At 29.7% G+C, this 26,931-nt stretch overlaps 4 protein-coding genes and 1 pseudogene across 11 annotated transcripts; 4 read left to right on the top strand and 1 right to left on the bottom strand.

Annotated features, from left to right (window-relative positions):
• The first annotated feature begins 1,316 nt into the window (after positions 1-1,316).
• LOC118448513 (kin of IRRE-like protein 3) lies at positions 1,317-8,382 on the top strand. The gene is made up of 6 exons (XM_035881857.2): positions 1,317-2,425; positions 3,373-3,502; positions 4,951-5,150; positions 5,858-6,175; positions 6,792-7,292; positions 7,577-8,382. Exons 1-6 carry the CDS (start codon positions 2,011-2,013, stop codon positions 8,125-8,127), a joined length of 2,115 nt encoding a protein of 704 aa, XP_035737750.2. The 5' UTR covers positions 1,317-2,010; the 3' UTR covers positions 8,128-8,382.
• A 240-nt stretch (positions 8,383-8,622) lies between these two features.
• LOC118448512 (pre-rRNA-processing protein TSR2 homolog) lies at positions 8,623-9,603 on the top strand. Of its 4 annotated transcripts, XM_035881855.2 has the most exons (4): positions 8,625-8,747; positions 8,914-8,998; positions 9,067-9,148; positions 9,232-9,603. In XM_035881855.2, the coding sequence occupies exons 2-4, from the start codon at positions 8,927-8,929 to the stop codon at positions 9,564-9,566; spliced, it is 489 nt and encodes a 162-aa protein (XP_035737748.1). In that variant the 5' UTR covers positions 8,625-8,747; positions 8,914-8,926; the 3' UTR covers positions 9,567-9,603. The 4 variants fall into 4 exon arrangements, with proteins under 4 accessions (XP_085518300.1, XP_035737748.1, XP_035737746.1 ...); XM_085662174.1 differs by lacking the exon at positions 8,914-8,998 and having other exon boundaries at positions 8,623-8,747; XM_035881853.2 differs by having other exon boundaries at positions 8,625-8,998.
• Positions 9,604-9,619: 16 nt separating this feature from the next.
• LOC118448511 (patched domain-containing protein 3) lies at positions 9,620-14,667 on the bottom strand. The gene is made up of 12 exons (XM_035881851.2): positions 14,411-14,667; positions 13,367-13,613; positions 13,215-13,285; positions 12,928-13,140; positions 11,770-12,347; positions 11,064-11,687; positions 10,850-10,980; positions 10,621-10,782; positions 10,284-10,554; positions 10,084-10,205; positions 9,827-9,998; positions 9,620-9,744 (listed from the first exon to the last, which is right to left on the bottom strand). Exons 1-12 carry the CDS (start codon positions 14,509-14,511, stop codon positions 9,719-9,721), a joined length of 2,718 nt encoding a protein of 905 aa, XP_035737744.2. The 5' UTR covers positions 14,512-14,667; the 3' UTR covers positions 9,620-9,718.
• A 770-nt stretch (positions 14,668-15,437) lies between these two features.
• Positions 15,438-21,595, top strand: LOC118448506 (uncharacterized). 4 transcript variants are annotated; one of them, XM_085662091.1, is made up of 5 exons: positions 15,464-15,533; positions 15,906-16,081; positions 16,140-16,199; positions 18,026-18,999; positions 19,533-21,594. In XM_085662091.1, the coding sequence occupies exons 4-5, from the start codon at positions 18,030-18,032 to the stop codon at positions 20,063-20,065; spliced, it is 1,503 nt and encodes a 500-aa protein (XP_085518217.1). In that variant the 5' UTR covers positions 15,464-15,533; positions 15,906-16,081; positions 16,140-16,199; positions 18,026-18,029; the 3' UTR covers positions 20,066-21,594. The 4 variants fall into 4 exon arrangements, with proteins under 4 accessions (XP_035737741.2, XP_085518216.1, XP_085518217.1 ...); XM_035881848.2 differs by having other exon boundaries at positions 15,438-15,486; positions 15,906-16,199; XM_085662090.1 differs by lacking the exons at positions 15,906-16,081; positions 16,140-16,199 and having other exon boundaries at positions 15,444-15,486; positions 19,533-21,595.
• Positions 21,596-24,876: 3,281 nt separating this feature from the next.
• Positions 24,877-26,697, top strand: LOC118448510 (uncharacterized; annotated as a pseudogene). The gene is made up of 3 exons (XR_014983144.1): positions 24,877-25,470; positions 25,555-25,864; positions 26,233-26,697. The product of XR_014983144.1 is annotated as an uncharacterized LOC118448510 (transcript).
• Positions 26,698-26,931: the final 234 nt, after the last annotated feature.

The raw sequence follows: 26,931 nt of genomic DNA, 5'->3' as shown, positions 1-26,931 counted from the left end.
GATAAATATTGTTTCGATTTTTTAGATAATTTTTTATCGATTTAGTTTCACTTTCCGAATCGATTCGCTTGAAGAAAGAAAGTAAAAGCTTTTTATAAATAATTTTTTCGTCTCGGGTTGTGGTGTCATTAAGCGAAAGATCGCTTCGACGAAGCGCTTATCGCGTTTCGCTGTGCGACGATGATGACGATGACGACGACGATGCGGTAGTTGCACGGTTCGATGCACCGGTGCTTTACACTACTTCATTCACCAGCACGAGGTACCACTTTAAGAAAGGAAGACTAGAATCGCATGACAATTTTCTTATAGAATGAATTTTTATGAATGTAAAGCAACGTTTCTCATACTCTAGAGAAATATTGCTTCATTTTCTATAATAGCATTTTTGCTTTGTCTTCTACATAAATTGTTGAATTAAACTTATCAAAACTAATAAGCCTCTTTGGTGATTTCAATAATGAAATTATAAAAAAGGATACATAGGTTTTTATATAATTTGGATTTTAGAGAATTTATAATTTTATTATTATAAAAATTTGTTATATTGTATTATATAAATCAAGACTACTAATCCTTTGGATGATTTCAAAAATAAAATTATAGGAAAGGATGCGTAAATCTTTATATAATTTGGATTTTAGAAAATCTATTATTTTATTATTATAAAACTGTTACATTATGTTATAAAAGGCAAGACTAATAAATCTTTTGATAACTTTAACAATGAAATTATAAGAAATAATAGATACATTTTTACAATTTGGATTTTAAAATTTATTATTACCATTATTAACGGAAAATGTGTAATATATATATATATATATATATTATATTTTATATAATTTACGTTTTTTATTCTTTTGCGAAGGGTTCTTCCAATGTTTTTCTCTCCCTCTCTCTTTCTGTATGTCATATATATATATATATATATATATATATATATTTATATATATATATATATATTTATATATATATATATATATATATATATATATTTATATATATATATATATATATATTTATATATATATTGTGGGATATGAAAAGAATATTGAAATTTCTTCATTATTCATTGTTTAACTCGCTCATACAAATGTGTATTTTTAATTTATCCTTAAAGTGTTAGTATGGAAGTTATGTGTGTATATATATATGACTTTTACAGAAAGAGAGAGGGAGAGAAAAACATTGGAAGAACCCTTCGCAAAAGAATAAAAAACGTAAATTCTTCGAGTGGCCACGTCGTGGCGCCTGGGAAAGGCGCGTTGCTTAGGTCTTATGTTAGACAAGACGCTTGGCTAGCGCGAAATAAAGGAAAATATAGAACAGATGGGCGGCCAAACTTGGCGTAGCGTGGCATAATGATAACACGCTCGAATAATAAGGATAGCGGGAGAGGATACAGGGTTGGATACGCACGCGTGCCTTCGCTGTTCGGGGCCTGTCTTCCGCTTCCACTCGAACGAGTGTGTACGTTCTGCTTCTAACTACGGACGTGGCTCAGTTTCAACTTGAACACCTTCGACGACGCTTCTCATTTCGAACACGAATACATTTACCTATTTCTTTTTAACACGAGACTTCTTAACGTTTCCTTTTTTTGTTTAATTAAGAGTCAACAAACAAAACATTGGTTCAACTTTAAGAGAACGCGCGAAAGATCATCGTTTTTAAACACAATACCTTTCAAAAATGTTTCGTGATTTCTTCGTTCGATGGCGGTAGTGTATCCAACGTGCTCCCCCGCAAAACCCTGAACTTGCTTATTCTCCAGTCAGATTCGTTTAAGGACGCAACTCCAAGACAAGTGAAAAACGTGCTTGTAGATTCAAATCGACGTTCTTTTCTTTATTTTTTTTCCCTCGTATATATCAGTATTATCGTCTTATTTAATACTATCTATATTATTGTTTCACGACAAGTTGAAAGAAAGAAATAATTGTCGTTTGATAAATTGATCGAAATGATTCGATAACGAAATACGTAGCTTTACACGATGCATAATCGATGAAGTCGAAGAGGCGCGCTTTCATCGTTCGAATGAAGATGAAATTCCCGCGCGTCGCTTCGACGATCCGTCGCTTAACGATCGTCCTCGCGATTACGATTGTCGTACGCGCACAACAACGATTTAAGGAAGTTCCAGCGATTTATCAGGAAGTCTCGGCTGGTCACGATGTGCAATTACCTTGTAAAGTGCAAGATAAAAAGGGACAATGTATTTGGCAAAAGGATCGGAAACCTGTCGGAATATATCCGGACAAATACGAGTGGTTAAGTCTACGTAGTAACGATTGCACTCTTCTTATCAGAAGAGCATCTCTCGAGTTCGACGATGGATTTTGGGAGTGTCAAGTAACTTCCGGTGATTTTATGAGACAAGATGCCTTGACATCATTGCCGGCACGTCTACTCGTTCGAGGTATTTGCTTTATTTCTTCGGTATTTTTCCTATTTTTTTTTCTTCTTTTGTTTCCTTTTTTTTTTTAGTATATGCCAATGTTCAATAACAAAGTTGTTCTGTTGTTCGAAAATTCTTTTATTTACACACATTTAAGTCTAACTGTTACTTCGAATATCAGAGATGTCTTATAATATTATTTTTTCTCATCGATTACCTAATAGTTAAATGCATAACAATTAAAAAATTGTTTACTTCTTTTATTCGGAGATTTAAGCCTAACTATTAGTTCGAATATCAGAGGTTGTTCTATAGTATTATTTTTTTCACATCAATTGTCTGTGCACAATTAAAAAATCATCTACTTCTTTTAATCGAAGATTTAGATTTCCTTATTAAATTAAAATATCATAAATTGTTCTATGATATTATTTTTCTCTTCGATTGCACAACAATTGAAAGGATAACAATTAAAAGATTGTTCATTTTGAACTTGATAAGATTAAAATTTTTAAACGTAAGGTTAAACGAACGGTTTTAAATGCGCGCAAAATTCAAATTTATACGAAAGAAGTTGTTACGCTTCGATCGGAAGGTGTTACATTCACACACATACACACATAAATCGTGTTAATGTTGAAATAAACGTTTTCTAAACTCATTTAAAATTCGTTCGAGACGGACAAGTTCGTGGTTCCGTTCTACTTTTCTCCGTATCTCCTAAAGAATCACATGTAATTGGGAATTCTTGTTCGGCGAACGTTTAAATCCCTCAGAGTACGAAAGTACGTTTCCGTTGTGCCTAAATCAAAAAATACTTTTTAGAAACAACAGGGAGAGAATCTCAGTAAAAAAGAATATTCATCTTTTTTTAATCTAACTACAAGACTTTCTAAACCGTATCGGGTTATGTTTTATCAATAGATATTTATTTCCTTCCTAATGCACAAAGAAAATGATTGTTTCAGTGAAACCGAGGAAACCGAGTTTAGAATACGGGGGTACGATTTTAAATACCTCTCTAACGTTGAGAGAAGGACAGGAAGTAACGATTTCCTGCGTGTCTAGGTATGGAAATCCAGTAGCCCTTATAAAGTGGTGAGTAAATAATGCTTACGTTCATTCCCTTCATCTTTAATTTATTGACTTTTGTATAACATTGGGATAATGTAACGCGTTTTCATTCATTACTGTTCATTTTTAACAGATATTGAAAATTCTTCTTTTGTTTCACGTATTGTTCGTAGTTCGAAGCTACAAGTCGATCGAAAAAAAAATTAGATTTGAATTATGATTTCGTTGTAATTAGTTCAATATTTTCAAATAGTACTTGTAACATTTTTTAACAGCATATTCTTATACGTAAATTTAGGATTTAATTTTCAAAACTCAACGATGACTGAACAATCGTAAGATAATCTCAATGTTAATGCTTTCCGAAGTATTGTAGTTAATCTTTTAAGTGTTTCTCGAGCATCTTTCGGGGGCCATTAGCGTGACCCTTGGATAAGTTTTACAAGATATAACATTTTCTTCCTATGACGAATGCATCAAAGATAAAAGATTGAGAAAAAGAAGAAGAAAGCTTTTAAAGAAAAAGAAAACACGACGTGCTAATAGCTAAACATACTTTTCTAATATCTACGGTGAATTAGAGGAGCTGCTTGTAAAATTTGTAATATAATATTATTTTAAGATATTTGCAATTAATATAATAAATCTACGTATTCTTACATAAAGAATATAAAAAGGTTGCGTTTATGGCGCTCAATTTAAATAATAAATTGAAAGATAGAAAACGATGTACGATTTATTTTTTTTTTATTCAAGGAATACTTACGTTATATTTGTGTATGGTAATTTAAGGTAAAATCACGAAACGTTTTGTTTATGCGGAATAAAGCGATTCTAGAGAGTTCGTCTCTTTGGTTTCACGGTCTGACGCATTTAGTTGCATCTTATTGGTCGCTCAATATAGTACTAGAGAAATTGACATTCAGTTATATATATAAGATGTTTCATAATATATGAAAGTATTAAATATGCGAATAAAATTAAAAAAAAAAAAAAATTACGAAGAAAGTTTAGATGGATATCGTGTATATCCTACATAATTTTGTCTTTGAATTTTCCAAGTGATTTATTCAATGATCACTATAACTAACATATAACAATCTATAGAAAAATTGTCATCTTTAATAATGATATTAACCGGAATTATTTGTAGTATTATTTTTTGTTTTTTTATATCATCTACGTACGTTTTCCATTGAAATTATTTCCATGTAGTATGAAACACTGTGTATGTATATAATTACGTAAACGATCTTTGTGCTTGAAAAAGAAAAAGAAAAAAAAAAAGAAAGCAAAGGAAAGAAAGAAATATTACGAGGATCATTTCACGGTACTGCTCGCTCGAAGTGGCAAAACGATTTAGCGACGATAAAACGAAAGACAAGAACGATGATTTCGAGTCCGGCAGAGAACAATTTTCTTCTCGTCCGAATCTTCATGAATTATTAAAAAGCGATCGTTTGTTGATGCAGGTTCATAGGAGACGAGGAAGTCGAGCCACTGAGAGAACAAATGAATGCCACCGAGGTGGATAATCCTAAAACTTGGGCTGCCCACAGTCTTTTACGCATTCGTGGTCGTCGAGAATATCACGGTCGAATGATTCGATGCATCACCATTCATCCATCTAGTCCAGTACCAGCTACCACTGAGTCCCAGCTGAACATTCATTGTATGTTCAAAATATATATATATATATATATTACATTCATTTATACATATATACATATATATATATATATATATATATATATATATATACGCAATCCAATATATTTCAAGTAATTCGAGTAACCGTTTTATTATTGAAAATAGTAAAATCGTGTTAATTTTAAAAATCGAATAATTATGTTCAACTTTAGTTTAATTTACTAAACTATTATACTAAGAGTCTATTAATAAGAGTTATATTAATTGATCCATATGATTTACTAATATTTTTAATGCTAAAACTATCGATCTATTTTCGTTACATCTGTCAATTTGACATATATTTGAAAAAAAAACTTTATTCGTTATTATTTTTAATTTATTTTATTTTACAATAATAAATATAACAAAATAGCTTTCAGTTAACATTATTCTAATAATAATGATCTCGGTCATTTGAAAAAAACGATATTTAAAATTGGATAGGTTTAATAGTGTTAATAATAGTTATGAATTGCAAAAAATGCTAAACATATAAAAATTTGTTTCTGGGTATACATCTTTATTTTTTCGTAACTTGATAGGTTTTAGAACACTTTACGTATTATTACATATCAATTTCTCTAAAAATAAAAACAATTGTTAAAATGACCAATTCTAAGCGCTTTATGGTCTATAATCATGCTTAATGACTTGTTTTTATTTTGTTTTATTATTTAAACGTTATAGATTCTCCAGAAGTGAGATTTCAAACGAGTCCACGTTGGATGACAAGCTCGCTTGAGGATTCGATAAGTTTTATGAACTTGAAATGCGTTGCGGATGCCAATCCAAGCGCGATGATCAAGTGGTTTAAAGATTCGACTCCTATAAGTAGCGAGAACGTTCTATTGCTGACGGAGAACAGAACTGAGAGTAACAGCACCTCGACGGTGTCTGAATTGAGATTCGAGCCGGTTAAGAGGGACGATGCCGGGCTCTACTCTTGCAAGGCGGTTAATATCATCGGTGAAAGCCCACCGGCTAATTATGCACTTGATGTTCAATGTTCGTACAACTTTGTTTTTTTTCACAGTTTCTTTGAAAGAAATAATTCATCTTTCACTTAGAATTTATTTTCGTTATTTTATTATTTCGTATTATTTCCTTTTTACTATTTCATTTTACAATTTTATTTTATTTATTATAGATTTGTCAAATTAAATTTCGTACAAATAACAAACGAATAGTGTATCCAAAAGTATAATTGTGTATGTAACATGTATTAGATCCTGAATGTATCATAGATATTGTTTCGATTTATATAGATTTGAAACGGAAAGAATGACAAGAGGCCTATAAATAACTCGCAATTAGTTGTCGAAACAGTCACCTGACAAAAGATTCGATTCGATTTATAGCTTAAGGAAAAATTTTAATTGTTTTTTTATTTCTATCCTGTTGCATAATAATTATAAACATTGTATATATATATATATATATATATATATATATATATTGTTATATATTCGTTTGTTATTTGTACATATAATTGTAAAAACAAATTCTAATTGTACAACGTATAACTTCCAATGAAAGTTGAACAATTTTTCTGATAGCTTATTTATTGATCTATTATTGTATTGACCTCTTTAACTTTTCTACTACTTTCTTTTCCATACAGTCGCACCACGAGCAAAGAAAATGGAAGATTCTAACGATAATGAAACCCTGATGGAAATCGAAGAAACAGCACAGCTTGGCTCGAATGTGGAGACGTTCGAATGTCCGGAATTCGAGGGCAATCCAATACCGCGCTATAAGTGGTTACACTTGCGTGGTGGCACCACCGAGAAGACTATTGAAAATCCAACTCGTGCTAAGGACTCTGGGAAGCGTTTACGTCTGGAAAATGTCATGTGGTCGGACGAAGGGGAATATCGTTGTGTAGCATTTAACATGATAAGTGGAACGAGAAGGGAAACACCTAGCGAAGTACGTTACGTGTTACACGTTACCGGACCTCCGGAGATACAAGCCAGACCGTCTGGTTCCGGTGAAAATGGGTCTTATGAGTCGATAGGATGGGCCGGTGAACCCGTACATCGACTAAAGTCTCGCTTTTGTTCACGACCACCACCTCGACTCGTTGCTTGGCAATGGGGGAGTTCTCATATTAGAGCAGGTATATATATTTTGAACTATATATAATAGATTATAGAAATATTTAATCTTACAATTGTTTAATTGCTTTCGAATTATTCAGCGGATAAAAAAAATTAAAATATTCAAACAAAACATATGATAAGTTTTATGGATTTTTTATGAAGTCAATTTAAAAAAGTTATTTCATTTAAAAAAAAAACGCTAGGATATGTCTTTGCTTCGCTATATGTATTTATTTATGTATGTATATATTTATATATACAAGATTTCGATCATGCTTAAAACTTCCTTTTTATTTTTCAGGTGAAAGCATACAACCAAAATACGAAGCGTTGCCGTTGGAGCCGATAATTGAGGATAAAATGGTGACGAATTGTTATTGGGCTAAATTGGAGATCAAGAATCTACAAAAAGAAGACTCGCGCATGTATACTCTTCTGGTGGAGAGTGAGAAGGGTAGAGATTCGACGAATATCAAATTGATCATTCGCGATCCGTCGGAAATGAAAGTGATCGCTGCCGCTTCGGCCATTGGCTTGTTATTTCTACTTCTTTTAATATCGATAGGAATTTTTTCTTTGTTGAGAATGAAACAAAGACGATATAGATGTGAAGAGGATGAAGGTAGTATCGCAGCTGATGCTCTTTATGGTAATAATGTTTCGATGGATCGTCAGAAAACAACAAAAACGTTATCGACGAACAAAGGTTCTGCAAGTAAATCGACTCAGGACGGGAATTTGGCAGTTCTATACGATTACGATCAAATAGCGAAACAAGCTCGAGCTATGAGTCCAGAAGCTTTGAAGGTGAGAAGAGCTCCGGCTGTGTTACAACCACCCACAATGGTGTAATCGATTGAGACATTCGTTTTTCGATTAAATTCTTCAATAAATACCTTATATATTGTAGTTATGATATTTTATTTTTAACAAAACAATGAGTATTTCAAATATAAAAGGTGTTTATCGAAGAATTGCAGTTATTTGCAATCGAGTTTTTATGTTTTTAAAAGAAAGACTTTATTAAGAAAAAGTTTTTAATATCAATGTACAAAGGAATATATTCGTACGAAGGAATATATCGTATATTTTTTGTAATCTATTGTCAAAAATAAAGTTTCCTTCTGGAAATTAATGAACATATGTTAAAATAAAGAGAAATTATTTTTCCTTCGATTTTTTCAATGTTCTGTAATTATAAATTTTCCTCCGCTAGATGGCGAGTTTATCAAGTATACCGGTAGAATATATGTATCATATGATGTATTTATATATCCACTGAAAGATACCTTTCAATGATATCAAAAGTACAATAACAATTTTTCCGTTAGATGGCCAGTCAATCACTAATGACAGAAGTGCATGGTAGAATTAATGTTCGAAGGGAATACCTTCGTGTGTTATTTAACTGTTTATTATAATATTTGAAAAATACAACATTGTTTAATAATAACATACAGTTTTTGTAAAGTGTGCGTAATTCTTTATTAAAAGTTATAAAGCTTTATTAAAACTAAAAGTAACGAATCATCGTAAAATATTTTCTACTCACATTCTAAACATAAACCATAACCTCAAAAATGAATGTGTGTTAAATATAATTTAAATAAGTATTTTATTTCGTAATATTTTAAATAGGAATATTTAATTTATGATGGAAAAGACCAAGGATTTTTTTCTTTCTGTAACAACGCGTGTTTTTAGTAACTGGACAGCATTGAGAGTACGCTATTGTTTGTATATTTTCATATCTAAACACAAAACTAATACTTATTGAAAATTTTATTTTAGCTAGCTGTCGAACATGGTATGGGATCCAGAGATAAAGCGGATATATTTTGTCACTATATTACCGACTTTATATATATCAACGGTTTGTTGGAATTTATATTCTACTGAGAAATATAAAATGTCCTTTTGTATATACAAATACCATAGATTGATATTGGTTTTTAGAAGGATTGTGCAGCAGTGAAATTGCGTGCGAACTAGAAGATTTCATGGATGAACAATTTAATACAGAACTTCAAGATTTAAGTTGTAAACAAGTAGCAGAAGAGTTATATAAATTTTATCGTTATTGTGTTGAGGGTAATGAAGCACAAGCTGTGATTGAGTTTGAAAAATTGCCGCCATTACAACCATGGATTGTATCATGTTTACCAAAGAAAATTAATAAGGAATCTATTGCATTTGAAAATAATAGTGGTTCTGAAAGTGATGAAATAGAAGAAAGTATGGAAACTGAAGATACAGAATGGACACAAGTAAAGCCAAGGCGGAAAAAATAATTTCCAATGATTCAAGACACTTGCATGATGCAAATCTTTATTAAAAAAGAAAAGAAAAAGATTTATTGTAGTATACTTTTATTATTTTTCTTGCATCAAAGTTTCTTATAGTCAATTTCTTATTTATTCAGTCTTTGCAATAATTGGATCACTTAATTTTCACGCCCACCTCCTGCATCTGTAAAGAAAATTAAGTACTATATAATGTAATGGTATCGAATATAGAAACTTAATATTTTACTATTTCTGTTGATTAATACCTTCTGCTTTGTTTGGTAAATGGACAGTGTAATACCCATTATTTTCTTTTACATCGCATTCTTTTGGAGTATTATATGATGTTTTTGTTTCGTTAGGTCCCAATAAACTTAAAATAATGGGTAAAAATAACAATCCATGAAATAATCCGAATGCTACCACAGCAGTAAATAACTAAAATAATAAAAATTTTATAGTTTTTTTAAATACATATATTATACATGTATTTTATCTAATGTATGTAAATATTGAATCATACTTTGAAGAAGGCACTGAAGAGATATGCTTTACTAGAAGCTAGTAAAATAAACGCAAGAAAAGTACTAAAGCCTCCATTAAAAACAGGTGGCCCAATAATCTTCAATGTTGTAATAGCCCGTTCTGCAATTGAAACATATTTGGAGTATTCATAAAAAATACTCTTAGTAGATTGTTATATATGATGTGTATCACATATACCATCTTTAGAACCCTTTCTTCTTATAAATTCTAATCCAACATGTGAAGCATAATCTACTGCTAATCCAATACAAAGAAGAACAAGAATACTAGATGAAATTTCAACGATCAAGCCTAAAAAGTGCATAGAACCTAAAAGATCAATTAGTGTAAATATTACACAACTAATGACCCAAAATGACGCTACTAAATTTCTCAATAGAAGTATTGTTACTAATCCAATAGATACTATTGCTAAACTCAAGTTTCTGACTAATTCTTCTCCAATTATCTGTAAAATAATAATGTTGTTATTAAAATTGAAAGTTCCTCATATGAAAGATCATATTTCACTCACCTTGTTAGCTGTCCATGATATGTACTCCGGAGAATATATCACTACATGAGAATGATCCTGAGATAAATTAGTAACTTTTACTAATTCACTCATAGATTGCATTGCTTTTATTTGATCTAACGTTCTATTAACAAGTACATGCTGTATTGGAATTCTGGAGGTCTGAAACATCGAAAGTTTGTAATAAAATATATGTTAATCTTTATGAAAAATAAAAATATTTATATACCGTTATATTGTAATCACCAATGGGTAATTTGTCAAATATAATATCTTTTATATATGCTTGACCTTCCGTAGTTAACAATAGATATTCCATAAGGAAACCATAGTATTCATCTTTACTCTCAATATCATGTCCTATGGGAAAAATGATAAAGAAATACATTTTACAAAACGTTTTACTAAAAAATATACTTTTCCACAATTTATATCTTTAGTACCTTTATTGGTATTATTTAACCACTTATCATATGCCACAAACCATGGATCCAAAGAATGATTGTTAATAAAAGAATTATTTTTTAAAGCATCGACCAATTGAAGTAAAGAATCATGATCTTCATAATAGTCTACGTCAGTCATATAAACGGCACCGTGTTTACCATATGCGGGAAAATGTTCCTTTAACTTTTCGTTAAAGCGTATCGGATAAGAGTCTTGATTTAAGTACAAGAGTGGGTCGAAGTCTTGCTTCAACTGAAATATACCCCAAATGTTGACGCATACGAGGCACACTGTGATAGCTATCACGGCGACTTTAACATATGTTTTCATTAGGAACGGTCCGATATAATTCTCGAAAATAATTTGTTGCAAATTTTTTTTGCTGCAGTCATTCGGTTTCCATTCGGATCTGGGCCGACAACAGCAGCCATCCCTTTTACCTTCAAGTCGTCTCTCATCATATACCAAGCAACTAACAAAAAAGGTCAATTCGAATATATATAGAAATAATATTCCCATAGTCGCAAACATACAAAATGATTTGAGAAATGGCATCATTGTCGTCATGCCAATTCCAAAAGCAACTAGATTCGTGAAAGATGTCACAGTAATGGACATGCCTATTAACAAAAAAACGTAAATTTATATCGCATTAAAACGAGAAAAAAACAATCTTTAGAAGTATTATCACCATTGACATACCTGCGTGTTGAACAACTTTGGCAATACGCAGAGGAATCTCTAAAGCTTTGTCGCTCTCAGTTTGCATCTGAAGACTATGCATTATAACAAACATGTCGTCAACACCAATACCAAGTAAAAGAAACGGTAATACACGATGTAACGGGCCGTAAAAATATCCTAAGTAATAGCATACTCCGTAAGAGGATATCAACGCTTGACCAACAACAGAAACACCCATAAGGGAAAGGTACAATCTTTGTTCGATTACATTGCATCTACCGATCATGGATAATACATAAATAGTGATCAATGATAATCCACAACATAGTATCGGCATATTGTTTATCATCACTTCATGTAAGACATCTTGAAAGCTCCTTGAGGAAACCGCATAAATCTCCATTCCCGAAGGTAGACTATGATTTCCATGGAGAACACGCTCAATAAATTGCAATTCCCATTCGGAAGAATGTGGATTTGATTTTTTCAGCATCCAATTCAATATTGTTGCTTTTGCAGACTTCACGTTATTCATTTCGTCATATTCGATATCCGATAACAGCGGTACGATATTATGCAGTATGTGGTTTCTAGATCTGAGCACATAACGATATATTTTTCTTTTCTTTTTTTAAACGCGCTAAATTCTGTAGTAGAGCCAAGGAAAATGTCAATGTCAATAAAAATGGAATATAAATATCTTTATCAATAATTTGTTCGCGCATTTATAAATAACTTTAATGAAGAATTCAACACAGAAAAATAGTAAAAAAATAGTTCATGTGAATATACATTTCAATCGTCTTTGTTATTCAATTGTAGCATGTGTTCTGTGTTCCTAGTCTTTCAAACTGTTAAATGATATTCTTCAAATCAAAAAGAATGAATGATTCTCTATGATGAAAGATAAATAATTGGTATCATAATAAGATGGATACATAAAGAATATGTCTATATTAACGTTATTACTATTTTTATGAGCTGAATTCATAATTTCTTGATTTTATGATCAGATTTCATGAAACAGCTTATATTCTTTAATTGTCACGCGTTTAATTCGTCAACATTTTTCGGCTCTCGTACGGAATTGGCCCAACAGTGTTATTAAGTATCTTCACGAATTCCATCCAATTTATATTGATATAAGTATGTATGCAAAATAGCACATTAACTCACTTATCTCTTATTGCCTTCGTGACATCTTTTAATATTTTTTCTTTCGTTAACGCTGATATATCCTCTCCTTGCCAGAGTTTTAAAAGAGATTGATATATACATCCATCCTTCAACATAGTGTTGTTCAAATTCTGCATAATCTCGTCGGAAAACTCGAAACTTTGTGTATCTTCAAGCAGCGAATTTTCATCTTCCTCGAACCACGTTAAAAAACTATAATGAAGATCGTGATGTTTCGTGTTAAATCAATGATCGATCAATCGATATCTAAACACGCAAACACTCACCTAGCGCATACATCCTTCCATGTATAATTGTTCACCACTATATTTTTCACTGTGTTCTCGATTTCACTGATCTACGATTGTAAAGTGTACATGTCATATGTATAATTAAATATGCCATCATGAAAGAAATATTATAGATCTTCTTTATATACCGATTGCAACACTTCCGGTTCCAAAATGTTCGGTGCAGTAATGATGATACTTTCGTATCTGAGATCATCCCTAAAATGTTTTTGGACCCAAATTGCATCTGCTCGTACTTCTGAATTCATTGGCACACAAAGTTCTAAATCGTCGACTTCTTCTTTCCAGAATATCATTCCAGGACAACATATGCAATTGATGATGAAGGACACGAGTAGCCAAATCCATGGTTTTTTTCCTATACTGAGGCCAATTCTGAAAGAAAAATTGTTTGAACAATTGATCTCTCGTATTATTTCGCAAATTAACCTTTTCTTTTTGAAATGAATAAAAGTTAAATCATAAGCACACACTAACATCGAAGTGTCGATGTAGCGAGTAGCGAAAGATTATGTGTACGTGTGTGCTTTAAGAATACGACGATTCATAGAACGACAAATTATCTTTAATTCGGTTAATTAAAATATGCTTGGACAATGAACTACTCTCTTTAAATTCAACGATCTATTCCTTATATCAATATAATTATAAGTTATGCATTAAAACACCAATCTCTCGGAAAAATTTATTCCTTCGTTGTCGAAGTCTTGTCAAATAATTGAAATTCATCGCAATTTACTCGTTAAAGCCTTCGTACATCTAAGTATCGTTACATTCAATCTCTTAGATTTAAACTCTTTAGACAGAATTATGTTTCGAAAAAATGTTCACCTATTTTATTGCTGATTATTTATTATTTATCGTATTAATGAGCGATTCTAATAAATGTACCATATTATGATTCAATAACAATATAACATATACAGAAGTTGATACGTATTCTCCGAAAATTGTTCGCGAAGAAAAACTTTTTCTATGTTAAATTCAGTAAAAAGCAACTTTATGGCTTGAGGCAGGAATAATATCTAAAACAAATACTAATATCGTTATAACATAAGATTGCGTCAAATTCCTGATAAATAAGGACATACATCATGCACGAAATCTATTTTGTTTTGACAAATTAAGGAAGAATTTAACAATCGATTAATCCAGGAATCTTTTCAACTCACCGATAAAATATTTGATCGGAGTTTAATTGGAAATTAAGAATCGATTCTTTCAAGCGTTTCCATATTACATTTACGGTCGAACTCTTTGAATCATTTTCCATAATGGCGTCCGATCGTTGGGGCTCGGTCACTCTTCGTGTCCAAATGTTGACTGAAGAACAACGCAAGTTCTAACGTGGCATACGAGCACGATGGCATGCATGTGACGAACGATGGAAGTAATCTACTACAATTATATAACTCGCGTTGGTCTCTCTTCTTCTTCTCTTTCTCTCGTTTCATTCCTATGGACGTTACTCTACCCCGAAGGGCATCGAGTAAGTAGGTGTAACGAGATATGTACGAGATTTGTTAAAGAGATCCATTTGTTTGCTTCCTTTTGTCTTTTATGCTTTTATCATACACACTCGATATTTTTTGTTTTTTTGATCAAAAGTTTGATATAAAAATATGATATAGTTCTCAGACAATGTAGTTACCAATTTCTTCTTTTCTCCTTCCTTTTTTGCTAAAATTTCTAATATCTAATATCTTTTAATATCTTCTATTATTTAAATCGTGTAATATTGATAATAAAAAATTGATTGATTACGAACCAACTTAATGTTGGTACAGTATTCTTAAAAGTTTATTATAGACTATCGTTATTGTGTTATTGTGTGAATATATTAATAGAAGTAAATTATAAATCAACGACAACCGTATAAAATATATCAGGATTTAGATGAAACATCATCATACCTATACATATATATGTATATATATATATATATATATATATATATATATATATACATACAAACATATATATTAATCTATATAAGATAATACTTACTACTATGACTTAATACTACTTTTTTTATAAGCAATCTAATTAACTCAAAGATTAATATACCTATATATAACGTGTATAAAAAATCTATTAGCATCGACATTATAATGTTATGTATTGCTTATGAGCAATGAGATCGAAGATCAGTCACTGTAAATCCTATTCGCATTTGCCCTCATTTATATCGTTTATGGAGGTTAAGCAAATCACTAAGTCCGCATCTTCCATCGATGGAAGATCAAAAGTAAGTGAATTCAATACAACCGCGAGAGTGGAAGTAGGTCCCTCGCGGTAAGTAACCGTTATTCAGTTTCTGCATTGTCAACAAACTATTTTCGTACATTTATCAGCGGATTACTGATCTCTCCTCCTTGGAAAATATCTTTACATTTACCTTTCTAGTTTTTAACCGTTACACTACTCATAATAAACTCATTTTCTTTAAATCATTTATGTTAATCCGAAAATTGCCGTTAAATTGGAATTGCCAACTAGTTCAGAATTTTTTAAATCATTTTTTCAATCGTTTCTTACATTTTTAATACAATCCTTAATTTGTCAATGATATTTACTGAGTAAAAGACATCCGAGTAATGATGTATTTTATGAATGACAGCAATTGATGTAGAATTGTGAACTTGACTAACGTAATGTTAAGCGCAGATCGTGCAACAGGTGATGTAAAAGTAAAGAGGGGCGTGTGGCAAGCAAAGTAGGGGGTCCTCGAAGTGAATGCCTTTCTCATAATGCGTGGACCTTCTTAGTCTTCCTGGTCTCTTTCCAACCGATGGACGGATACCTCACGCGTACTACATTACTCACGATTGAAATAGCGAAAGGTGTGAAGATCAAGTCAAGAAATATTAGGATAATAGCTTAAACGGTGCTGATTTACAGACTAGTCACGCTTCGTTGATCCATCGAGAGAAGACAGTCGCGTGACGCTACTCGAGCAATGTAAGTAAACGGGGTTCGTTGAACGTTTGTGTTAAATACCATCTATCTTCCCGAAGAATTAAAAAAACTATTTTGTTCGAATTAAAATAAAAATGATTTTTATGGCGAAAAGAGGACACGAGAATCGTGAAAATTTTTGTATAAAACTATAAATTTTTTCAAATTTCGGTCGAACATTGAATTCATAATGAATTAACGGTTTTAGAAAGCCATCAGACATATAGCAACGAATACGTCATAATAAATCTCTGAAGAGATTCACTCCGTAAAATAAAAATTCGGTATTTATTATTGATTGTTTATCACGGTCGCATTTATAAATAAATGGAACATACAGTTTTTGGAAATATTTCTAAAACATCTTTTTTATTTCTTGTTTATTTAATCACGTTGTTATTATTTATGTCATTATTTTTCTTTTCAACCTCGTATAAATAAATTTGATTTCAAATAGGTAAATAAAAACAAAAAGAAAAGAAAAAACAAAATCCATAATTGTATCCAGTTCTAGAATTTCAAAAAATAACTGAAATTTATATAATCTTGAAACAAAGTCCGACGACGAAAACTACGATGACGATATTTGAATCGACCATAGTTTCGTTTTTTATATGGTAGCATACTTTCTATTGAGCAAATCACAATCTCGTGAGTGACCTTGAAGTTGGTTCAGTCATACAAGACTGAACTTCCTCTCTTAATATTGGGACGACTCTCCTTCCTATAACACTCTCTCTTAATATTGGGACGACTTTCCTTCCCATTTCGATCATTCTAGTCATCAATATCTGTTGTTCGAACATTCTATTGTTCCGTGATGAAATAAAAGGCTAATATTAAATAAAAAATTTATCTTTTTTTTTGAAGCATAACATCTAATAACCTTTAGTGTATCATATAATAATTAAATCTAATGAATTATCTAGTTAATTAAAATTATTTGAAAGATATTCCAATTAACAGTTATACGATCTGAAAGAACAAATGTTATACATATATTAATATATATAATATAATGTATAATATAATATATGTATACTATTTATATATATTATAATATATGTATAATATAATATATGTATAATATAATATATGTATAATATAATATATGTATACTATTTATATAGTATATCCCGCGAGGGACCTACTTCCACTCTCGCGGTTGTATATAAATAGTATATATATTATATTATATTATAATATATGTATAATATAATACATGTTATACATATGTTAATTTAAGATATGTTAAGTCTTTTATCTCGAAGAAGATAAACATATTTGTAGCTTCATTCACAAAACAAATTTACAAAAGTTTGCACTGCAAAAAATACATTGGATGATCTTGACCTGTAGATGCGTAGGCACGTACACTTTGTCATTTATATGAATTAAGTAAAGCAGTCTCTTTCGCAATAACTAAGAAATAATTTCTGCGTGAATCCATGTTAAAAACTAATTTAAGTTAAATATTCGATTTATAAAACATGTAAATGAGAATACTATAACATACGGATGTTTCTGTCTTAAAATTCTTTTCATGACACGAGGAGTATCCGCAAATGCTTTATTGTTCCTCGATTATTCAGTATGAAATGGTGTAAGTGGCACAGTACAACAGAACAACACGAAGTTACGTACGATTGAGCTCCATTCTAATTAGCTCACGTAAAAGCTATTGAGAACCTTCAATGAAGACGGTTTTCCTTTCTATATATATGTATATACCATAATTATTGATTATCATATAAATTGTGTCGAAAAGAAAAATATAACGTCAAGAAATGAGGATCATTTAAATGTTAACGTTTGCATTTTGTTTTTAGAATCATGAAAGAGATAATTATTTTCGTTATCCTCGGAATTGGAATTGCTCAGACGCAGCTCAACTATGAGGGAAATCCATTAACAGAAAATACGGAATACACGGCCGAGGAGTCGCAAATTTCATCAAAGATCGTTAAATCATCAACAAATGGAACGCAAATGTTGTATCCGATCTTTCACGAGAGCAAGAATGTTGCTTTAAAAGATACGATGCTCAAAGAAGACGGGTCCGATCGACAAATTTTGGAAAATAACTTCAATCACGCTGGAATATCCGCGTCAATTAATGTTGCATCAGCTCGAGAACTTCCAGATAATGTTTACAGCAAAGTGCAGAAACCTCAGATACTTGAAACCATAACGAACACAGTCAAGACACCTGCGGAAATAGCATTGAATACATTTCTGAATTCCAAGACACCTGAAGAGTCTCAATTGTCCTTGGATTTTTTTCTGCAAAATAGTCAATCCCAAAATAATCAATGGCCAACGTCAAATATTATTGTTCCTCAAAATCAACAACAGCAGATGCAAATTGTATCGCAAAATGATCAATCAATACAACAACAATTGGTACGAACCACACCGAAAGTAATAAAACAAATTTCATCATATCCACAAATAAATCAACAACAACAACAATTGGTGGTAGCTCCTGTGCAGAAACAAGTGCTTTTACAGCCTCAACATGTGTTACAAATGCCTGGACAAGCTTATGGTTATGCAGCACAATATACAGCCAATTCTCAAATATTGCAACCTTCTCAGAATGCTCAAATGAGTCCAGTGATACCAAATCAAACGATATTGAAACAATCACCTTTTTCTTCGGATCCTTTTGAAGAAATTCAAGCAAGGAGCGATGTTATTACTCCCATGATGTGGCGTCAACGTAACAGATGGATTCGAGGTCAACCATATCCCTTTCCTCAGTCTAAAATCGGTGGTGTCTTATCAAAAAGTCCTGTCGTAGGTAAGATAAATCTAAAACTTTGATAAAAAAAAAAACAGTAGTAAGACAATAAATCAGATTATTCCATCTAAAAATGATCATGTTTCGGAATATTTTTTGTCCTTCTTCATTTTTTAACACTTCATAGTACAATTCATTCTAATATTTATAGTACAAATATCAATATATTCATTCTAATAGTACCAATATATGTTAATTAAAGGTGCGTTAATTTTTTATATTGCAATGTCGTAAATTAATCAACAATTTATTATCATATCTGATTTTTCGTCATGCCCATTCGCTGCTAAGTATATTATTAGTCATAAAACTAATAAAATATATTATACATAAATAAAATTTTGTTATCGTCATATTGGTCAATAAAACACGTAGTAATATAAATTGTTTTTTTTTTTAATAAGATAAAGCTAATTAAAATATATTAAATCGATCAATCATCGACATACTAAAAGGGTAAAAAAAATTTCAAAACGTAGTCGTTTCGTATAAAATAATCGAAAATTTCAGCGATTTCATTCTTTCTTCCATAGCACCGTTCCCACGTAAAGGTCCGGTTGAATTAATCTACACGAAACCACCTGGATATCATCGTTTTCCACATCATGGGCTTTCTTACGAAGATTCTAAAGTTTGGTTCCCTGATACGAATGGTCCACCTCCATCCAGCGACGTATATTACTCCCAATTATACGCTCAATCTTACGATCCCCATTACTACAATTACATTACTAAGACTGGCAAGATTAAGCCCCATCTTTATGGCAAATTGGGCAAGTACCCTGAACACGAAGACGGAGGAATTTGGGCGGAGCTCTATCGAGGTTTCACGAAACATGGTTTAAAAAATATCATGACACCAGGATTCCTCTTGGGTATGACACTGCCAATGATCACTGTGATGCTTATGGCACTTGTACAAAAGCGATCATTTGGGCGATACGATTCGAGAAATCTTCAGGATGTAGATAATCTTCAAGAATACCTTGAACGTCTACAACGAGCCATGGAATGCTATGAAAGAAAGAGAAGGAAAACTGAAGAAGTTACAACAGATGAGTGTTGAAACGCTACTACTCGAGTAAATAGCCGTTCATTGACCGAGACCCAGTGACAGTCCGTTTCATAAACTTTTTCCTCTTCCTTTTCTTCTTTTCATACTGCCCAAAATCAACATTCGATTTATTTTCGTTTCGCGTCGGGATATTACATAAAACAATTTATGTTTTACTATATACGAACTCGTATCAGGGATAATTATAAGTTGATAGAGTAGTATTTCAGTATAAGTCGATGAAACAATCAGATCGGAAAATTACGATGCAATATTTGATTTTTCTTTGGAAAAAATCTTATTCTAGATCTATGTGATAAATATGGACAATGTATATATGTACTTTAATGTATTTAATTACTAATTACTTATAATCAGATTTGCTTACCAGTTTATAGAATAGAATAATTTTTGGAGAATAAATTTTTATTAGATTTTGATAAGACGGTGCTTCAATTAATCCTATCTTTAACTTTCTTATCTTTTTCGATTAATCTTGCTTTTCTTTTGATCTTACGAGCTATCGCCCAATTTACGCTACTACTAATACTCGGCCTGATGTAATTGACCTTGTTCTTACAGTCGGACCAATCTTGAATACTTTCACGAATGTATATGCACGATTAAAATTGTAACGCAGCAATATTTCAAAGAACTTTTCTTGAAAAGTAAAATAAAAATTAAAAACGATAGTAGATCAAATTTATATAAACTGTCGGATGATAAGCTATTTTAATACTTTTTGTTCTTCAACAGGCGAATACACAAATGATCTTAACTAAATATATCCAATATAATCGATCTATCTATTAATCGAACTATCTGTCAACTCTTGTTTCATAATCTGTGCTATTTATATACATATACATACATATGTGTACATGTAAATAAATCAAACTATTTCATGGTATAAAAATTTAGAGTAATATTCAAAGTCTATTTAAGATAAATATTATATATAAATGTAGGTTAAATACTATATCTACCAAGGCAAGTTTATGTCCGATTAATAATTTCAAAAAAGTAATAACATATTCTTCCACATAAAAATAAATTTATCGAGATCATCGTTATAGATAACGCGGTACTTGCATATGCGTCAGTAGTTATAATTTAATTTCATCCTCATATACAAGTGGTACCAGCTTGAATAATCTCTCCGCATATCTACCATAATAGAATTATTTAATCGAACAATTGACGGCTCGACTTTACAGGTCATGAGATCCAGGCATCGTATATTGTGCCAGACAAACCAGAATGATTATTAATTTCGAGCTATTCTTTATTTGAGCATCGTAAAGAAAATAATACATCGATAACGATAATAAGATAATAATAAAAGCTGAATGAATAACTATTAATCGATAATTGTCTTCATCCTGAAAAATTAAATGTTATTCTTACATACGTAATAGATAGAAGAAAAATCTTTTATATACCACTATTCGCGAAGATTTTCATAAATACTATCCGATATTGTATAATTGTATAGTATAGCTTTAACATCTAAAACATCTAAACAAATAATAGATTTTTTATTTTCTTGAACGATTATTTATATTGTCTGAAAATTAAAATATATATATGCAAGTATAATATATCTTGACCAGCTATATGAATTGTTACTGTTATTAATTTTATATATGTGATCTATATTAAAGGATATAAAATAAATATAATAATAAAATATTTTTATATGCATAAGATTCTTTTATTAATTAATCAAGTAAACAATTACATATATTATTATTATATATATATATATATATATATATATATATATTACATATATATATATATTACATATATACGTATAATTATATATAGGGTATCCCAAATTTAAGCGATCAAACTTCACCAGTGTATTTTATAAATACTATAGAAATAAGAACAAAATATTATATAAACATTAATGAATTATAAATTAAAATTTTCTAAAAAATGTTAATCATCAGTTTTACATGGTTTCAATTGAATTTTTATGCAAAGGAATAAAAAATCTTGAATTATATCAGTAAAACACAATAGCCTAAATATACGTGAAATTTGTATAGGAGTTAAATTTTTTCAGTTTTCTTTCATTCATATTTACACATGTGAAATATTGTTACATGAATCTAAAAATATTCAACAAAAAAGTATTTCTTTTATATCTTTGTACAAGAGTGAAATTTTTTCTGTTTTCGTTCCTTGTTCTAGAAAATGATAATTAAAAATATTTGAAATGTTATTTAAATGTAAGAAAATATATGCCTTTCGACACACTTTAATATTAAGATAAAGGACTAAAATTTGAACGTGATTTATTTTCTTATTTATTTCGAGATGAATTAAAGGTATTCATTAAATGCAAAATAATGACTAATCTAATACACACACACACATATACATATAATTTGTATAATAATTGAGTTGACTAGATTATGGTTCTAATTAATTGCAAGGTATGAATCTATTTTTCAATTACGTAAACCATATATACATACATCTCCTTTCTCTTATAGATATGTATGTTTTATTTTTGTAATATAACAGACTATTTCGAAAATTTCTTTTTTTTCTGAAAATTTTTTATATTATGTACCTACCACAGAAAAAGTTATATTTTTGTAGTAGAACTTTTTTAATTGCGTTCGAAGTGATTTTTTAACATCGAGACGAAAAAGGAAATGTCATGAGAAATATAATTATTTGTAGAGAAGATATAGAAAGAAAGAGAGAGAGAGAGAGAGAGAGAGAAATCATAGTTCATGCCAAGACAACAGAAAGGAGCATTAGAAAAAAGGTGAGAAAAATAAATATGTAGCGAATGGTTTGCCGACTTTTCTCTTATTTATTATTTAAAGTGAAATTTTCTAGTAATTATTTCCAAAGTATCATCATCATATTTTAATTTATTCTAGCAAATATTTGTGTAAGTACCATTACTTTTAATGTAAGTATCAGTAGTGTATCAATACTATTTTAATTTAAACAATTAATTCTGTATCTTTGAATAGGTCATACATATAATATTTTATAAATAAAAAAAAAAAAATATAATTAGACAGAGAGTGAGAGAGAGAAAGAGAGAGACCAAAGGGTTATCTAGCGGCATATTGTACATCACGGTACAGACGATATCATTCTCTTTGTTTGGCAAAGGACTTTAGGATGCTAAATTTACTTGCTATTCGCTGGTTAAAGCAATCAGAAATTCATTAATTTAATATATTCGTAAAAATTTAAGACAATTTTTCTATTCTATTATTGAAAAGTATATTATAGTTTCTAAAATTTCTTTAGCCGCGATAACCTGTTTGCTAGAGCGGGACAAAAAAGTTTCCGGACCAAGAAATGGATAGTGGAGAGAAGGAGAAACATTCCTACTCTTTCTATTTCGCACGTTACATGCTTTTGCAATAGGTTTTAGCCATATACATATTAAAAATTTCAATTCATTTAAAAAAATCGATGCTCTTAAAAAATCGAAATCGACGAAACGATTTTGTAATAATCAATCTAAAAATCGTAAATATATATAATTTTTTATGAATTTTAGATTGATTTTTTGATTTCAATTTTTAAAATATATTTATTATGGAGATGTGTGTGTGTGTGTGTGTGTGTGTGTGTGTGTGTGTGTGCGTGTGTGTGTGTGTGCGCGCGCGCGTGCGTGTTTGTATATTTTGTCTTCTTAAACCAAAGTCATAGATATGTAATTTTATAAATTTTAAACTCTATTCTCTTAAATTTTATAAATATTAAACTCTATAATGCTAAAAAAGCTTAGAGTACTATCATTATTGCATTATTATATGTAGATTCAATTACTTTTAATATAGTTACAAACACTGAAAAATATTCATATTAAATTTTTGCAAACTAGAAATTTGCACATCTGTAAGTTTAAGATAAGGATGATGTTATACATACACACACATATACGTATGATTAAATGATCAAAGCCGTAAAATTTTTAAAAATTTTATAATTGTAATAAAAAAATATTTATTTCATATCATATAAATAAATAATAACTTTTATTTTGAGATAAAAAAATATTTAATTATTTATTTTAATTCCAATTGCCATTACAATGAGTTTGAAAATAATAAATGCTGTGTGTTAAATAAATTATTAGAAAGAACGTACACTTCAGCTATTAATTATTGTTTAAAAATTATCAGATTATTTAATTGATCTTTCTGTTAATGGCAAATTAATTTTCTAACAGAAAAACTATCAAATAGCATCATTTCTTCGACATACAATCAAGTAGTTACGGTAACAAAATTTAAATTAAAGAAAGAAAAATCGATTCTCTATTCTTAGGATAAAAAATGGAATAGTAAATATTCGATTCAAAAAAGCGATCTTATAACCACAAGAATCGAATTGAACGTTCCTGAAGGTTATCACACACAAAATTCCATAAAGACGTAAGACATAAATGTAAAAAAAACCAATCGAGTATTGAGTTCATCGTAATTTTCACATTAGTCCATAAAACTTAAAACGTAAAATCGAAAAATTCTGTAAGGATGAAATTTTTACGATTTACGTCTTCTAGACAACCAATCACAAGTCATAAGAGCTAAGCGTTTTACTTTGAAATTTAATATCAAAGTAATTTAGAAAGCTAAGAGAGCTAGAAAGCTAATGAGTATTATATGTTAATGAGTGTTATATGTTAAGATATATTATATTTTATTTAATATTAAAATATATTATATGTTATAAAATTATATAATATATATATAATATATATATATATATATATATATATATAAAATATATATATTATATATATAGATATATATGTTCACGGTATTTGTTTTAGAAATATGAGTAAATATAATGTAATATGTTCAATAACTTTGAAAATGAACTTTAATTAAGAAAAAAGACCTTAATTTAATATAATACATTTTGCGGCATGAAATACTTACTTTTATTAATATTTAGAAAATGTGTGTGGCCACCCTGGTATGTAGCATAGGCAGATTACTTTTAATTAAACATATTGACAAATGTTTGTTGAAAATTATGAAATTTTCTGAATTTTACTATAATGTGAATTTTAATATAACAAAACAAAGAGCAACCAATGTATTAATGTCTTTTGATAACGATAAAGGTTAATAAACCATCGAAAAAACTTTCAAAAAGTAAATTGAAAAGAAAAAGACATTGGAAGCATGCGTTGAGCAATATAACCTTTCAATTATATCAAATATTTGTAGATCAAGTACATATAATCTAGTTGTATTATTCACTAGCATGGATGATTCACAAGATTCGGAGGTATAAGTAAGGATTTATTTACTGGCTTGGATCAACCAAATAAATATAATTTTTTTATAAAGATGGGTAAATCGTGCTATCTGTCTTATAGAAAAGCATCAAAAACTGAAAATATTTCATTACACAGGTAAGAGAGTGCATAAGAAATATTTATATTATTTTATAAATTTCTTATACTAAATAACCGAAAATAATGTATAATCAATTTTGATTTTCCAAAAGATTTGACTGTATATCAAAAGTGGTTAAATGTTCATGGATTGACCTTAAACGATGATGTATCATCTATTTATATCTATTCTATCCACTTTATTGAAATGGATATTAATAGATATAATACTTTTGGAAGAAATTAATCTGTAATTAAACCTGAAGTAGTTCCTTCAATGTTTATGGCAAATTATCTTATCATAAAAGAAGAAGTTGATGATTTGTCATCAGAAACACTTGCAAATGTGATTATAAATGATAATTTTGGTGAATATGAATATATTTTGTTGAATAATGAAAATAAAGTTGAAGGTAAATCTAAAAGTATTTAACGTTCAGAATGTTTTGATATGTTTTCATTTTTGAGTGCAATTTATAATTTTATTTATATGCTAGTCTTATGTATGTCTATAAAAATTATATATTCCAATTTTATATTTAACCATTTAAACATAACATCTTGCGAAAAGTAATTTTTTCTGTCTCATTTCATTGGTAACCCTTTTACTTATAAGAATTGACAATATAGTCTTATTATATAAATAGTTATTTGTAATTATTATTATATTAGTTAATTATATATATATATATATATATTTATTTATTTATTTATACATATATGTGCATGCTAACTTGATATAGTAAATAAATAAAAGCTGATATATAATAAAATTTTACAGATTTCACAATGTTGAAATTTTCTGCAGAGAAAATCCAAGAGTATAGAGTACAAAAGAATGCGATGGAAACTAAAAATTCTTCTAAAAATTGAAAGTAGCAGTAAAAAGATTTTGAAAGCTGCTATCATTCAACAAAATGGTTCAACGTATAAATCTCCAACTAATGTTTTATTGACTTGAGATGTGTGTGTAGTAAATTGTAAATTATTATTTTAACCCGACAAAATTTGGAATTGTTCAGAATTATCAAGATTTATATATAATAATTCGAGTGTTCATTAAGTCGACATGTGTGAACATAATTCATCTCTATCTTATAGTCATGAACATTGTCATAGTAATGCTCATAAAGAGTTTATTTTCATAAACTCCTGTGGCTTTCACAGAGAATAAAGGTAGAGGAAGAAAGGTATAATAAATAGAAGTACAATTTACTAAAATACATTCTAATTTGTTCCATAAAAGTCACAGGTTCTATTGAGAGAAATTTTTATAAATCGAGAGATCTAGCTTAAAAAAAAAGAAAACTTTTTATTGAATCGTAATGTTCTATGCATTCGTTAACTTTTCACACGTATTCGCTAGTGAGATATTTCATTAAAATTCATGGTTTATTATTATGCACATTGGACTTCTTAAAGAAACTTTTTATGTGTACTAATCATAATAGCAAGATAAAAAAAAAACGAATTATTAACT

This window comes from Vespa mandarinia, chromosome 17 (assembly GCF_050613455.1).
Source record: "Vespa mandarinia isolate Hongniang chromosome 17, ASM5061345v1, whole genome shotgun sequence".
NCBI lineage: Eukaryota > Metazoa > Arthropoda > Insecta > Hymenoptera > Vespidae > Vespa > Vespa mandarinia.
The sequence above is the reverse complement of the archived record's forward strand: the minus strand, read 5'-3'. Positions and strand labels throughout refer to the sequence as shown.